The 14,783-nt window shown below is 33.8% G+C and overlaps 1 protein-coding gene across 2 annotated transcripts in view; it reads left to right on the top strand.

Moving 5' to 3' along the window:
- LOC149806774 (uncharacterized) overlaps positions 1 to 14,783 on the top strand; it is a 141,047-nt gene that overhangs the window by 26,015 nt on the left and 100,249 nt on the right. For both annotated transcript variants that reach the window (XM_089957360.1, XM_089957351.1), the window contains 4 exons: positions 2,179 to 2,279; positions 4,915 to 5,043; positions 8,076 to 8,159; positions 13,436 to 13,569. In XM_089957360.1, coding sequence (XP_089813486.1) covers positions 2,179 to 2,279; positions 4,915 to 5,043; positions 8,076 to 8,159; positions 13,436 to 13,569 — 448 coding nt within the window. The remainder of the gene's footprint in view (positions 1 to 2,178; positions 2,280 to 4,914; positions 5,044 to 8,075; positions 8,160 to 13,435; positions 13,570 to 14,783) is intronic.

The raw sequence follows: 14,783 nt of genomic DNA, 5'->3' as shown, positions 1-14,783 counted from the left end.
TGGCATATTAAGCAACAGCAGATATGGGTCAATGTTGTTTGGAGGTGGACTTGACTTATATGGGAGTGTATACAGTAGTTAAGGCCAATACACACTGTATGATCCCTATCTGACTCAGTAATTTTAAAGCAAAACTGCTTTTGTTGTCCATTGCAAGTTAAGTCCATCATATCACAAACATTCTGAAATACATTAAATTTATCTGTAATTAGTATGCCATGTATATTTAGTCATGTGCCTTTCATTGATACAATTTTTTTGTATGTATTCTACATGATTGGTACTGATATATACATTTAACACATTAACCCCTAGCGAGGACTTTACGGGGCAGGAGGTAGTAGCCTACTGCTGAGCTCTGTAGCATCATGGTCATGCATGATACACTAAAGTGTGTGGTATTATAGAAAGGTAGACAGATGTAGCTCTACAATGATACTGAATAATCTGGAATATCTAGATGCACTACAAAATACAGATAGAAAAACCTTATTTTTTGGGACCCAACCTTTTTTTTACCCAAAATTCGCCTGTGGTTGGAATCTGATTTTGTGTCCGGATTTTAGACTTTATGGTCTCAGATCTAAGGCAAACCAGTATGAACTGCAAACAGACAGATGAGCCTTTGCAAAAAGTAGGATAAGATGGGCATTTGGAATAAAGAGTGGTCTCCACACAAAAATAATGGCTCCATTTAGCAACACAAAAAAATCAACAACAAAAATAAAATATTAAAAAAATCAAACTTTTACCCTTCTGCTCATGTGCGAGTCAAATAGCCAATGAAAAAACGATGTTTCTAACACAACTAGGCAGTATGTTATTGAAAGATGACCGGGGATTTGGTGTTTTCTAGTCTATTAAGAAATAGCTTTCAAAGTGTATTTCCTACTCGATTTTCAGGCAAAAATGACAAAAAGCTCCAGGGGTTAATGTGTTAAATGTATCAATAAGAGATCCATTGATAAGGTACATGAACTTGTCTTCTCCCTGTAAGATCAATTATGGTAGGTTTTTTGTTTTCTCACCTGCAAAAAGAATACATAGTGATTACTTAGTGAGCATGGGGATCAGAGTAGGATCACACTTAGTTTTGTTTGTGATAACAATTCTTAGTCAAGTTGTTGTATATTGTTGTTTTAAATTGCAGATGTTACCTTTCATTTTGTAGAATACTTTATCAAATAATTTCGAAATGAGGTAAAATTTCTTGGGGCTGTTCCAATAAAATATACTTGGGACCCAGGGAAGGCACTTTTAATGTAGAGTAGTCACCGATAAGTGCAATTTAGAATTTTGTGTTGTATTCACTTGAATTCTTTGAGTAGTCAGAGTATTTTTTGAAGAGTCTTCCATGGGTACCATTTATGTTTAAATGGAAAATCTTTTACTGTAAGTCATTGATTTTGACATCATTGAATTGCTGTTAAGGCAATAAATGCAATGCATTTGGAACGTTTTTGCAGATTAATAATTAACTACGTGTTTGCCAGTTTTCTTACAGAATTCACACATGATTTGGTACATGTTAATGGTTTTAGTTCACATTGTGAAATGGTCAAGTGAGCTTATGGTATGGTCCCACCTGCATTGTTCATCAGCAGTTGGTTTTTTCAACATCTTCTTAAAACCAATTGACCAATTTTTCCCAAACTTGCAAGGCCTTTTAATTTTATACCATTGATGCTGATCTGCCATACCACCATCACTAAAAATACAAAAATGGTCAAATAAGATCACAAGAACTAATGAACTGAATTTGACCAAACCTGGCGGAAATCATCCTGGCATGAAGACCTTGCAGGTCTTTTGTAAAACATTTTCTCCTCAAAATTATGATTTCCATTCATAATTTTAAACAAACTTCAAAGTAACTTTAGTTTGAAAACATTGGAACAGAATTAACGAAAGTGTACTGAAAATATTTGTGTATGAAGGCCTTTCAGGTTTGTACAAAAATGGATTCAGATCAATCATCAAATATGGTTGCAGTTACTAAATATAGAACACCTGTTAAACTTTGGTGAGTATTATACTGTCTGATTTTTCTTAACCAATTTCTGTTGCATTAGACTATTAAGTCGATGTCAGAGAGGTGAGTGTTTTTTATTTCATTATGACTTGAAATTAAATCGGAGTTTACGCATGGAAGTTAAATATGAAGTATCTATTTACTAGGATTTACCAATGATGAACTCGAGAAGCCCAGGTTTAAGTTTACCTCAACTGCAGCCAAGGTTCCCTTCCTGTTATCTGAAAGTGGTGAGAAGCCAGTTCAGGTAAACGTTTCTTATGCACACATTTATGTTTGCAAACAGGTGTATATACAGTAATAAATATATATAAATACTTAATTAACTAGTCAGACCTATTCCAGCATACATATTTGAACTGATTTACCTGACTAACTCATTATAACAAAAATGTTAAGGTCAAATAAATGATATTGGGATAATCTCTTGATCAGTTTTATAACATGATGGTCCAAATCAGAGATTAAATTCATCATAGACAGGAAGACAGAATAGGCCATGGGAGGGGGCATTAATATCAGCTTTAGCACATTTATCCTGAGGTTTTATCAAACATTTTCTCACCCATGTGACAGAAAAATCTGTCTGATTTCCTAACCTAACCTTTTCCATCTTATTCTGGTTATCTCAGACCTTTCGTCTCAGTCATGCTGTCCATGCGCTAGGAACTGTTTTTAAAAGAAGCCCTTGATGTATTCTGCTGTGCCTGGTGGAGATATTACAAAACCAACACCATCACCACCACAAACAACAACGGATATATAACAAAAGAAATTCACTAGAACTGTACCATGTAGGCATATTGTTCTGTACAGTATTTTACCATTGCCTACCATAGAACGTTTTTCAAAATTAGAACTGTTGAAAGTTAAAATTTAACCATATAAATTTATCTATTGTCAATTTCATATGACATCCATCAATTAAATGTGATAAAACAGTAATAATATCAATGATTTTATGTATGTAGTTTCTACTGTGTAGAACTTGTATATTTAATGTTGACATTCCACCCTATTGCCCTTATTAACGTATTTGTCTTAATGCGCAGTTTGAAGAAAAAAAATCTCATGGCTCAAGACTCTTATTGTGCAATTTTTCCAACATAACAATTATAACTTTTTTCTTTCTTTTTTTTCTTCCATTTCTAAGAATGACATATATAGCTAGATTCAACTTAGATAATTATTCAGGTTTTCATAAAAGAGTACAAAACCTGATGACTTTTATATGGAGTGAGAAGCAATAATAGTACCTGATGAATACTGTGTTTTGAATCTGCTAATTAAATTGCAAGGGTGCTGGGTAATTTTAATTTAGTTGAAAAAAATTAGGTGAGAAAAATAATCAATGTTGGTGTTTGCACTAAGATAAGGAAATCCCTGTTGCTGGGTTACATAACCCCTTGACTGTGATTTCCTTGCTTTGTCCAAACCCCAACATAGATTCTATTAATCTTGTACATACATACATACATACATACATACATACATACATACATACATGCACACACACACACACACACACAAACATACTGCTCTAGTGGCCTAGTGGTTAGAGCATCTGCCTCAGATGTGGGAGGTCATGGGTTCAAACCCTGGCCAAGTCATACCAAAGACTGATACAAATGGTACTAACAGCTTCCTCACTTGGCACTCAGCGTTAAGAGGTTAGTGTTAGAACTGGTCAGCATGGTGTCAGGATAATTTGCCTGGGTAGGACATGATGCTACATGTCTGTGGCATGATGCCCCAGTGCTAGACATCACTATAAACTGCCACACTGCAGACATTGTAGCACACACACACACACACACACACACACACATATGCATACATACCTAGTCTCCAACAATGAACAAGAATCACAAGAATCTCTCATCTTGTAAGAGTTTGATTTATCCTTCTTATTTGCATATGAAGCCAGTCCTAATCTTTTAACTTGTCCATTCAAAATGTTTCCATCTATTTGTGGCTTCTTTATAGAGATTGCATTGTTCATGTATGAATACACAGATTGATAGATAGACAAAGAGACAGGCACATAAATCAGATTGATACTTTGGTCTTCATAATTTTGATAAAAAGGATTGTTGTTTATTTGTGTGTATGTATGTGTATATAAAAGTGTGTGAAGCATGTGACTATTCGGTATATCTAAAGAAACCAATTGACCAGCTTTCTGTCTGTTATGCTGTTTCCATCTTTACCTTTGTGCATGGGTACACAACACTTGGTACTGTTCCTTTCCTCGTGTAGGCAAAATTTAAGAAGGGCATCCTTTGGGTCTTTACATCAAGAGCCTGAAGTGAGGTTCAAATGGTTATAAGAACTTCAGATACACAAACAACTTTGTGATTTAAGCAAACATTTTGTATTAAGGTATTAAAAGAGATCACTACATATTATGGGTAAATAAATATGGCTTGGTCATTGAAGATGTGAAGGATGAATAAAATAAATGATTTTTTTCAAAACCACTTATGTCTGAAATTAAAGATTTGTCATATAAAGATGTTTTTGATAATATAGATTTTACCTCATCATCTGAATTGTGTATATAAAATGAGGAATTAGTGCTGTTAGACCACCAAATTGTTATGGTTTGGACTTGATCTGATAAATCTGTATCAGTAACAAGATCATTATTGACAGCAACCACTAAAATAAAATTCTTGTTCTCCAGACAGACACTTTGGTATAGTTATGGCTTTAGAAAAAGTAGCTGATCATGTCAAAGTTACTGAATACTGTTGTTAAAACTTAACCTATTTGACAATTAAAAACTGTTCAATCAATACCTATTACTCACAGAATATACTTTAGCACTGCATTTATCATAATATAATAAACATCAGGACTGGTATATTGGTTTTGGCTAGGTCCCAGCTACAATCAACCAGTACTTGAGGGACTATCAGAGAGAGGGAATCCGTTTTCTTTACAGTCACTACAAATGCAACAGAGGGGCTCTGTTAGAGGATGACATGGGGCTAGGAAAAACAGTGCAGGTGATTATTTCTTTGTGTAATTTCAGAATGGGGCTTCTTTTCTTGCTCACTTCTGTTTTATCCTTTCTTCTCTATGGTCTTTCAACTACTTATACATGCTACAGACCTGCCAACCCTCACGATTTTGGCATGAATTTCACAACTCTTGATAGCGATTCATAGATTCACACAACTTGCAGAAAAATCATGAATTCCCGAAATCTCTATCGCCTTAAATCATTAATAAAATAAATTTTGTTCTGTTAAGTGCTAGTCAAAATAGCAGCAGTGGTCACCGATACCCATATTGGTCCTGTATTGCTACTCATGATGTTAGTAGAACTATATCCAATTTTACAGGATGTCCTGTAGCAAGCATTATTAAGCATATAATATATATTTAGAAAAGTAGTTTTACAAATACGCTTGAAGAAAACCGAGGCCCAGCTGATTTGGTTTTTCAAAATGGCACATGTACATACTCGTAGCAGCTGTAACTTTTTTTAAACATACTCTACATGAAGACAGCTTTTTCGAGTGTTGGAATTTTTGAGATATTGAAAGATTAGCATGTATCATAACTTCCTTGAGTTCAGTTTTCAGCACATGTGCAGACATCACAAATTGTTCACCGTTCGACATTTCATCTTCTGGATTAATACGATTTCATAATTAAGCTACGCTGCAGTTAAAATGTTTTCACCTCCAAGGAAAAAGATTTGTATTCCACAAATAGTGAAGTATAAATTGGAGAACACCAAAATTTGGCCTAGCATTCAGCATTCAGCCATCAAACATTGATGTACATTTTGCTTGTCGTACAATAATGTGCTACAAATTTTACTATTGGGAATGTGCACAAGGGCTGGTATTGTTGCTTACAATTTACCTGTCATACAAGTACCATGTAGTAATATTATTATATAGCACATGTATAACAGATAAATTGTAAACAACAAGACAAGCCCCTGTTGGCATGTTGCAGAACAATGTGAAAAAGCACACTGCTATAGCACCCCCAGCAGATTTAAGTTTTGGAGTACTTTAAGCCACCTACTCAAGTTCTGCAATGTTGAAGCATTGTTTGTGAGCTTTCGTGTTGAACATAACCTGTCTTTCTCAGTTGGAAATCAGCAACAGAGACAGTGAAAGATTATTTCCTATTGTTAGGAAAAATAAGACAAACTTTAGTTCCTCCTTAGGTGCTGAAAATTTGCAACAATTTTAGTTACCAAGATTAACCAGCTGGCAAGAAGCTTGAACTGTTCTGAAAACAAATTTACCATAGCCTAATTGAGGAAGTTCAAGTCTGCCACAGTATCATATCATGACAAATAGCATGAAGTTTGTATATATCAGTAAATTTGGCTGCAAGTAAATTTGTATATGTAATCAGTGTAAATAATGTTTTATTTTTATTTTTATATAATGCAGTACTGACCATCAAAGTTTGTGGAGCTAGTGTCATCACTTATTGTCTTAAAAATTCACTAAATTTTATCCCACTTTTCACTAATTGCAAGTCTGGAGGGTTGGTAGCTCTGATGTTAAAGTTTTCCTTAATCTACCATGAGATCATTGTTACATACCCATCCTGAAGGTGCTTGTTATGTTATTGTTTTTTAATTGCTCCATCTATCTGTTCATCAGTTCATCTATGCATAACTATGTCTTGAAAACATTTTTGAATAAATTTTTCCCATAAATACTTCATAATTAGGTAGTTTCTCACATATCATTGTAAAATAACTAGCTCAGGTAAATATCTTGGCGTGGACAAATGTAACTTGGCACCAGTTTCTCCAAGCAATTATTATTCATGTGCTTTTAAATAAGCAAGCAGATAATGATGATGTAGTCAGTCTGTCCATAAGTACATACATGGGGTGAGTTGTATGTGCATGTCTTTTAATTTTTCTACAGTGTTAAAGTTGGATACATGCAGCTTTGGTCATTGACAGTCCTATGAGAGTAGATTGTGTCATTACTTTTGGAATCTTGATCATGACTTTAGGTAATGGAAAATGGTTGGGAGTGGGGTGATTTTATATGAATTTCAAATGATTTTGGAGTTGCATCTCTCACTTTAATGGGAATTGTCAAGAGTGGTCAGTGACTCAAGCATCATCCCTCATTAGGCTGGGACATATAGGTGTTGCACTTGGGTTATTCTCAGTCCCTAGGAACTTGGTCCATGTAACATAGAAACTACTCTAGGGCCATATACATTTTTATTATAAACTTGGTATGGAAAGAAAAGTGTATACATGCAGCTGACATTAAATCTGGGATCCACCCCTACTTAGAATTCTCATATCTAATTATATTTGTATGACCTTATTCAGCCTTCTTCCTTTGATTCTAGTATTTAATTTATTTGGCCTGATTCAGTCTTCATCCTTAGAATTCTAGTATCAAATTATATTTATTTGGCCTGATACAACATTCTTCCTTAGATTCTAGTATTTAACTGTATTTATTTGACCTGATTAGATCCAGTATTGCCTTCACTAACTGATGTAATTAATACCTCTCTCATCCGGGGAATTCCCATCATTTTTCAAAACTGCCATTGTAAAGCCTCTGCTGAAGAAACCAACACTAGACCATAATGATTTAAAGAATTAACACCCAGTTTCTAATCCCCCATTCATATAAAAAAATCTTAGAAAAGGTTGTTCTATCCCAGCTTGTACAAAGTCCTCATTATTATTATTATTATTATTCAGTCTTCTTCCTTAGAATTTATTTGTTATTTATATTTATTTGACCTGATGCAATCTTCTTTCTTGGAATTTTAGTATTTAATTAAATTTATTTGGCCTGATTCAGCTTTCTTCACTCAAATTCTTGTATTTAATTATATTTATTGGGCCTGTTTCAGCCTTCTTCTCTCAAATTCTTGTATTTAATTATATTTATTGGGCCTGATTAAAGCCTTCTTCCTGTACATTGAACTTATTTAGCAAAAATTGAAAGCTTTTATATATAAATTAAGCACACATTTGACTATTTCTTTCATTGATGACTATATTGATTGATTTATATGGCAGGTGATTGGGTTTTTGGCAGCATTGCTAAAGAAACATGGCAACAGAGTTGATTTAATGCGACAGAAACCTAAATTCATCAGAAATGTAAGTTTGTATCCCTTTAGTTATAGAAGTAGATTTGGATCTCTTGTCCCCAACTTTTAGTCTCTACAGTAACTGTACTTGCCACTTATGTTTGCAGTGTTATTGTTTGTTTGTTTGTTGTAGGGTTTAACGCCATTTCTCGGCACAAGATAGGCTATACATGGCGGCCAGTATAACTGGTGGAGGAAGAACCCTGGAAAACCCAGGGAAGAACCACCGACCCACGAGAAGCTACTGGCAGGCTTTCCCACGTACCCACGCTAGCCGAACCTTGGGCAGTGTTATTGAATAAAATGCTATGTTACATGCAGTGTGATTGAATACAACTTTATGATATACGCAGTGTAAGTGTAATTGAATACAACTTTATGATACATGCATTGTGATTGAATACAACTTTATGATACTTGCAGTGTGATTGAATGCAATTTCATGTTACATGCAGCATGATTGAATACAACTTTATGATACTTGCAGCATGATTGAATACAACTTTATTATACATGCATTTCGATTGAATACAACTTTATGATACATGCATTGTGATTGAATACAACTTTATGATATATGCATTGTGATTGAATACAACTTTATGATACATGCATTGTGATTGAATACAACTTTATTATACATGCATTGTGATTGAATACAACTCTATGATATACGCAGTGTAATTGAATACAACTTTATGATATATGCATTGTGATTGAATACAATTTTATGATACATGCAGTGTGATTGAATGCAATTGTATGATACATGAATGCAATTGTATGATACATGCAGTGTGATTGAATGCAATTTTATTATACATGCAGGGGCCCTGAGTGGCCGAGTGGTCTAAAGCGCTCTCCGTTACGGATCACTGCCATCTCACCTCTGTCTGTGTGGGTTCGAGTCTCAGATTCAGCCAATGTGGGTATGTGAGAAAGCTTTCCAGTAGCTTCTCGTGGGTCGGTGGTCCTTCCCGGGTTTTTCCAGGTTCTTCCTCCACCATTAATACTGACCACCATGCATAGCCTATCATGTGCTAAAAAATGGTGTCAAAACCCCACAAGAACAAGAATTATACATGCCTTGTGATTGAAAGCAATTTTATGATACATGCATTGTGATTGAATACAACTTTATGATACATGCATTGCAATTGAATACAGCTTTATGATATATGCAGTGTGATTGAATTTAATTTTATGATACAAACAGTGTAATTGAATAGCTTTGTGATACTTGCAGTGTAATTGAATACAACTTTATGATACATGCATTGTGATTGAATACAACTTTATGATACATGCACTGTGATTGAATGCAATTGTATGATACATGCAGTGTGATTGAATGCAATTTATGACACATGCATTGTGATTGAATACAATTTTATGATACATGCAGCGTGATTGAATGCAGTTTTATGATCCATGCAGTGTGATTGAATACAACTTTATGATACATGCATTGTGATTGAATGCAATTTTATGATATATGCAGTGTGATTGAATGCAATTTATGATACATGCATTGTGATTGAATGCAATTTTATGATCCATGCATTGTGATTGAATACAACTTTATGATACATGCATTGTGATTGAATGCAATTTTATGATATATGCATTGTGATTGAATGCAGTTTTATGATACATGCATTGTGATTGAATGCAATTTTATGATCCATGCAGTGTGATTGAATGCAATTTTATGATACATGCATTGTGATTGAATACAACTTTATGATACATGCATTGTGATTGAATGCAATTTTATGATATATGGAGTGTGATTGAATGCAATTTTATGATACATGCATTGTGATTGAATGCAATTTTATGATATATGCAGTGTGATTGAATTTAATTTTATTATACATGCCTTGTGATTGAAAGCAATTTTATGATACATGCAGTGTGATTGAATGCAATTTTATGATACATGCAGTGTGATTGAATACAACTTTATGATATATGCAGTGTGATTGAATTTAATTTTATGATTCAAACAGTGTAATTGAATAGCTTTGTGATACTTGCAGTGTAATTGAATACAACTTTATGATACATGAAGTGTGATTGAATACAACTTTATGATACATGCATTGTGATTGAATACAATTTTATGATACATGCATTGTGATTGAATGCAATTGTATGATACATGCAGTGTGATTGAATGCAATTTTATGATACATGCATTGTGATTGAATACAACTTTATGATACATGCATTGTGATTTAATGCAATTTTATGATACATGCAGTGTGATTGAATGCAGTTGTATGATACATGCAGTGTGATTGAATGCAATTTTATGATGCATGCATTGTGATTGAATACAACTTTATGATACATGCATTGTGATTGAATGCAATTTTATGATATATTCAGTGTGATTGAATGCAATTGTATGATACATGCATTGTGATTGAATGCAGTTTTATGATACATGCAGTGTGATTGAATACAACTTTATGATACATGCATTGTGATTGAATGCAATTTTATGATATATTCAGTGTGATTGAATGCAATTTTATGATACATGCATTGTGATTGAATGCAGTTTTATGATACATGCAGTGTGATTGAATACAACTTTATGATACATGCAGTGTGATTGAATGCAATTTTATGATACATGCAATGTGATTGAATGCATTTTTATGATACATGCATTGTGATTGAATACATGTAAGTTGCATTTATTGGGAAATTTCCCATTGTTAAACATGTGTTCTCCTTATTTCACACTGATATTGACTGGTGAATTATTGCTCATATAAATGAAGTCATAGCTACAGATTATTTTGTCAGAAATTACTTCTAGTGATTATGATCAATAATTCGCAAGTGCTTTTCATAAAGGCACTTGCTTGTTTGCTGCATTCACTCTTGAGTTCCATGATCATTGGAGCACAGAAATTATTAAACATAGTCCAGTACATCCAAGTTAGGGCAGGTGAGATGAAAACACAATTCAGAAGGAATAAATATACTGACTCCATTCGGAAAAAAGAGCATAAATTTCCCAAAATGCATCCTTGAATAGGGGAGGGAAGGAGATATTCAAACACTTCTGCATCAAAGTAATGATTTGATTTAGGGAACTTTTAGAGCTTATTACTGCCTTTATCAAGGTATAAACAAGCAATGAACAGCTTTTTCTCTTTCTAAATTCATCCATTAGAATACACATGAATAGCTGTTAAAGTAACATCCAGATGGCAAACAAGGGGAAGTAACTGGGAGAGTATGGCTTAGAGCCCCTGTTCAGACCACTGACCTTGAAAATGAACCTCACAGAAAAAAAATCTGGAAATAAACTGCGTTTAATACAAGATTTAGATTGGGAGCATTGCTGATCAAAAATGAAATTTAATAAATGAATAAGAAACAATCAAAAAGAAAAAGAAAGCATGGTGAAATTGATAGAAAAATAGCCATAAAAAACTTTCAGGATATTTTTTATTGTATAAATTTCAGAACAGTGTTATTTATGTGTTTTAATTAATAAGTATTTTAATAAACTATTTTCCCCATAAATTTAAAATATTGAAAAACAAATGGATTTTTTGCCTTCTCCTCACCCCAATTACTGTCTAAAACATTAGTAGACAAAACACTCCCTCATTATAATGTTCTTCACAGGAGCCATAGAGTATACAGCCTTATAATGGAGTATATTGAGCATATAATTTTTGTGTTACATAATAAAATAAAATCCTTGACCATGCCTAACAAGAAATGTTTTATAACAAAAGGTGAAATAGAAAGTGAGTGTTATACATAGCCACCAAGTAAATATGCATTATCCTAAACGTAAACAGTATGTTTATCATTGTGCCTATCCATCACATGTATGTAAACTGACCTTACTGGTAAATTTCCTGTATGTTAGGATTTTTTCCTCACCTGTGATCAGTGTGATACAAGACAGTATACCATATTTACCTGTGTATAGCATGCACTGAGCCACAAACAGCATGGATCCAAATTTGTTATCACATAGATCAGGATCTGTTACCACATAGACCCAGATTTGTTATCACATAGACCTAGATTTGTTATCACATAGACCTAGATCTGTTATCACATAGACCTAGATCTGTTGTCTTATAGACCAAGATCTATTCTCACATAGACCAAGATCTGTTATCACATAGACCCAGATTTGTTATCACATAGACCTAGATCTGTTATCACATAGACCTAGATCTGTTATCACATAGACCTAGATCTGTTATCTTATAGACCTAGATCTGTTATCACATGGACCAAGATTTGTTGTAATGGAGATCCAGATTTGTTATCACATAGTTCCAAATCTGTTTTCATGCATGGGGCCACCAGATGAAGGTCTTTACACATCGCATAAAATCTGAGTCAGAACAAATAATGAAGACCCTAAATTGTATCCAGATTATGTGTTAACAGCTCCAGGTCTACAATGCTTGGTCTGTGCAAGCAAATATAGTAGTGATTGTGTATTAAGTCTTGCCAGAAAGCATGCGCATCCAAAATAGTGTCCGACTTTAGTTTAAATTTTTAGCTCACACAGACATAAGGCAAAGTGAATTTTAGGTGCATCTCATGGTGTGTATACGTCAACATTTGCTCATCGTACCAATCTGGAGGCCAATTTTCTTATCCGTCTTTTTATCAGACATGGAATATGTTATTAAATATTCAAAATCTAAGTGTTTGTTCTACAGATTAATCCAAACAAACTGTATGGAGCCAGATTTGCAAATACATTATGTGATGGCAGATCTGGGTCTGAGCAGTTTGCAGTTGAACTTGACTTATAAGGAAGTATATACTATAATTTTCTTTTGTCTAAAATCAAGGAACTCCCATTATTTTTATTTCTTTCTCTTATGAGTTCTTTTGTCTTACTTGAATTTGTGAATTATTTAATTATAATTACTATATAAAGAGGGGCCCTGAGTGGCCAAGTGGTCTAAAGTGCTCACTGTTCCGGAACACTGCCATCTCAACTTTGTCTGCATGGGTTTGAATCTCAGGCTTAGCTAACATGGGTATGTGAGAAAGCCTGCCAGTATCTTCTTTTGGGTCAGTGGTTCTTCCATGGTTCTTCCTCCACCAGTTATACTGGCCACCATGTATAGCCTATCTTGTGCTGAAAAATGGCATTAAACCCTACAACAAGAACAACAGCTATATAAAGATATATCATGCACTATATATGACATATTTGATCATTATTCCTATGCAAAATTATGCTTTACATAATGTGTGACATATTTAATACTTCTCTAGTTATCCGATGGATCTAAAAAGGTAATGGCTGAAGATGAGGAAGATGTTAAGAAGCAGTTCCTAATTATAGGTCCAGGTTGTGTTTTGTACAACTGGCTGGATGAGTTCGAAACTTGGGGATATTTCAGTGTCAGGTCTGTAGCATTCTATCATATGGGATTATTTTAATGTCAGGTCTGTTGCATTCTGTCATATGACTTTCACTGAATCTTGATCACTGAAGGATCACAATAATCATACATAGCCTATTGACACTTAACAGGCTAAATGTTTATTTCTTCATTTCACCACCCTACTTATATAAATAGATAAAAATTAATGTGGAAATGAGTTTTTTTTAATCGACTTTGACTTAACAAAGAGTGAGACATAGGTTTCATTTGTTTATAGCAAAAGGGGCAGATGCAGTGTTAAAATTGTTACAATTTTAGTCGAGCCCTTGGCATAGCAATCACAATGGCATCCATGATTGGGTTTGTCCCTTTGTCCAGCCACACCCTTGATTAAGGTAAATCTTATACTTTTTTAGATTAAGCTCAATGTTGATTTTTTTGGTTGCTTTCTTACTTAGTAAAAGGCTGTCTGAACAAAAACATGATTCTCTTGTGTTTAAAAGTTATTTTAAAGTTAGATAACATATATCAGTATTACACAAACTTATAACATTTGCATACCCCTTTTGGGACATCGGTCTTATTGATGTACCCCTTCTCCCACTGCCATAGTGTCTTTTTTGTGTGAATTTTAGTGATTTATTTTCTGCTATGTACCTCTAAAACCCTATAGCGTACCTCTGGTGGTAGGATGACCACGCTTTAGGACACATTGACGTACATCATAATACACTTTGTAGGTAGACAATAGTATTCCACAGACCCATGTAAACAGTACAGAATTCATTAGGAATTAAAAATCTACTTTTATTTTGTATATTCAGTGAAACCTCTCAAGACTGAATTCCGTGGGTACAAATGTTTTTGGGATTTTAGAGGTTTTCAGTTTACTGAGATTCTCTGATTTAGCTAAAATGAGATGCAGTTATGCCCCCTTAGTTATAATATAATTTGTATATTGATTAGTGGCTACGTTATGTTTTCTTGATATAATGATGTTATTGGTTGATATTTATTCTGTGTTTACACTAATTTTGTTTCAACATATGCATCTGTCTTATATGTAAATTAACATTATTTGATAAATATTATTTGCCAGTAATTATGATAGAACATTGTTCAAAGGCTAGTTGATAGAAGATTATTTTGGAACTAGTCAGAAGATGACAAATAAACATAATCTCTTTTGTTTTTGCACAGCAAAGACACCATATTACAAACAGTTAGCTTTGTAA

The sequence above is a fragment of the Sinohyriopsis cumingii genome, chromosome 1 (assembly GCF_028554795.1).
Source record: "Sinohyriopsis cumingii isolate HCF-2022 chromosome 1, ASM2855479v2, whole genome shotgun sequence".
NCBI classification, from domain to species: domain Eukaryota; kingdom Metazoa; phylum Mollusca; class Bivalvia; order Unionida; family Unionidae; genus Sinohyriopsis; species Sinohyriopsis cumingii.
The sequence above is the reverse complement of the archived record's forward strand: the minus strand, read 5'-3'. Positions and strand labels throughout refer to the sequence as shown.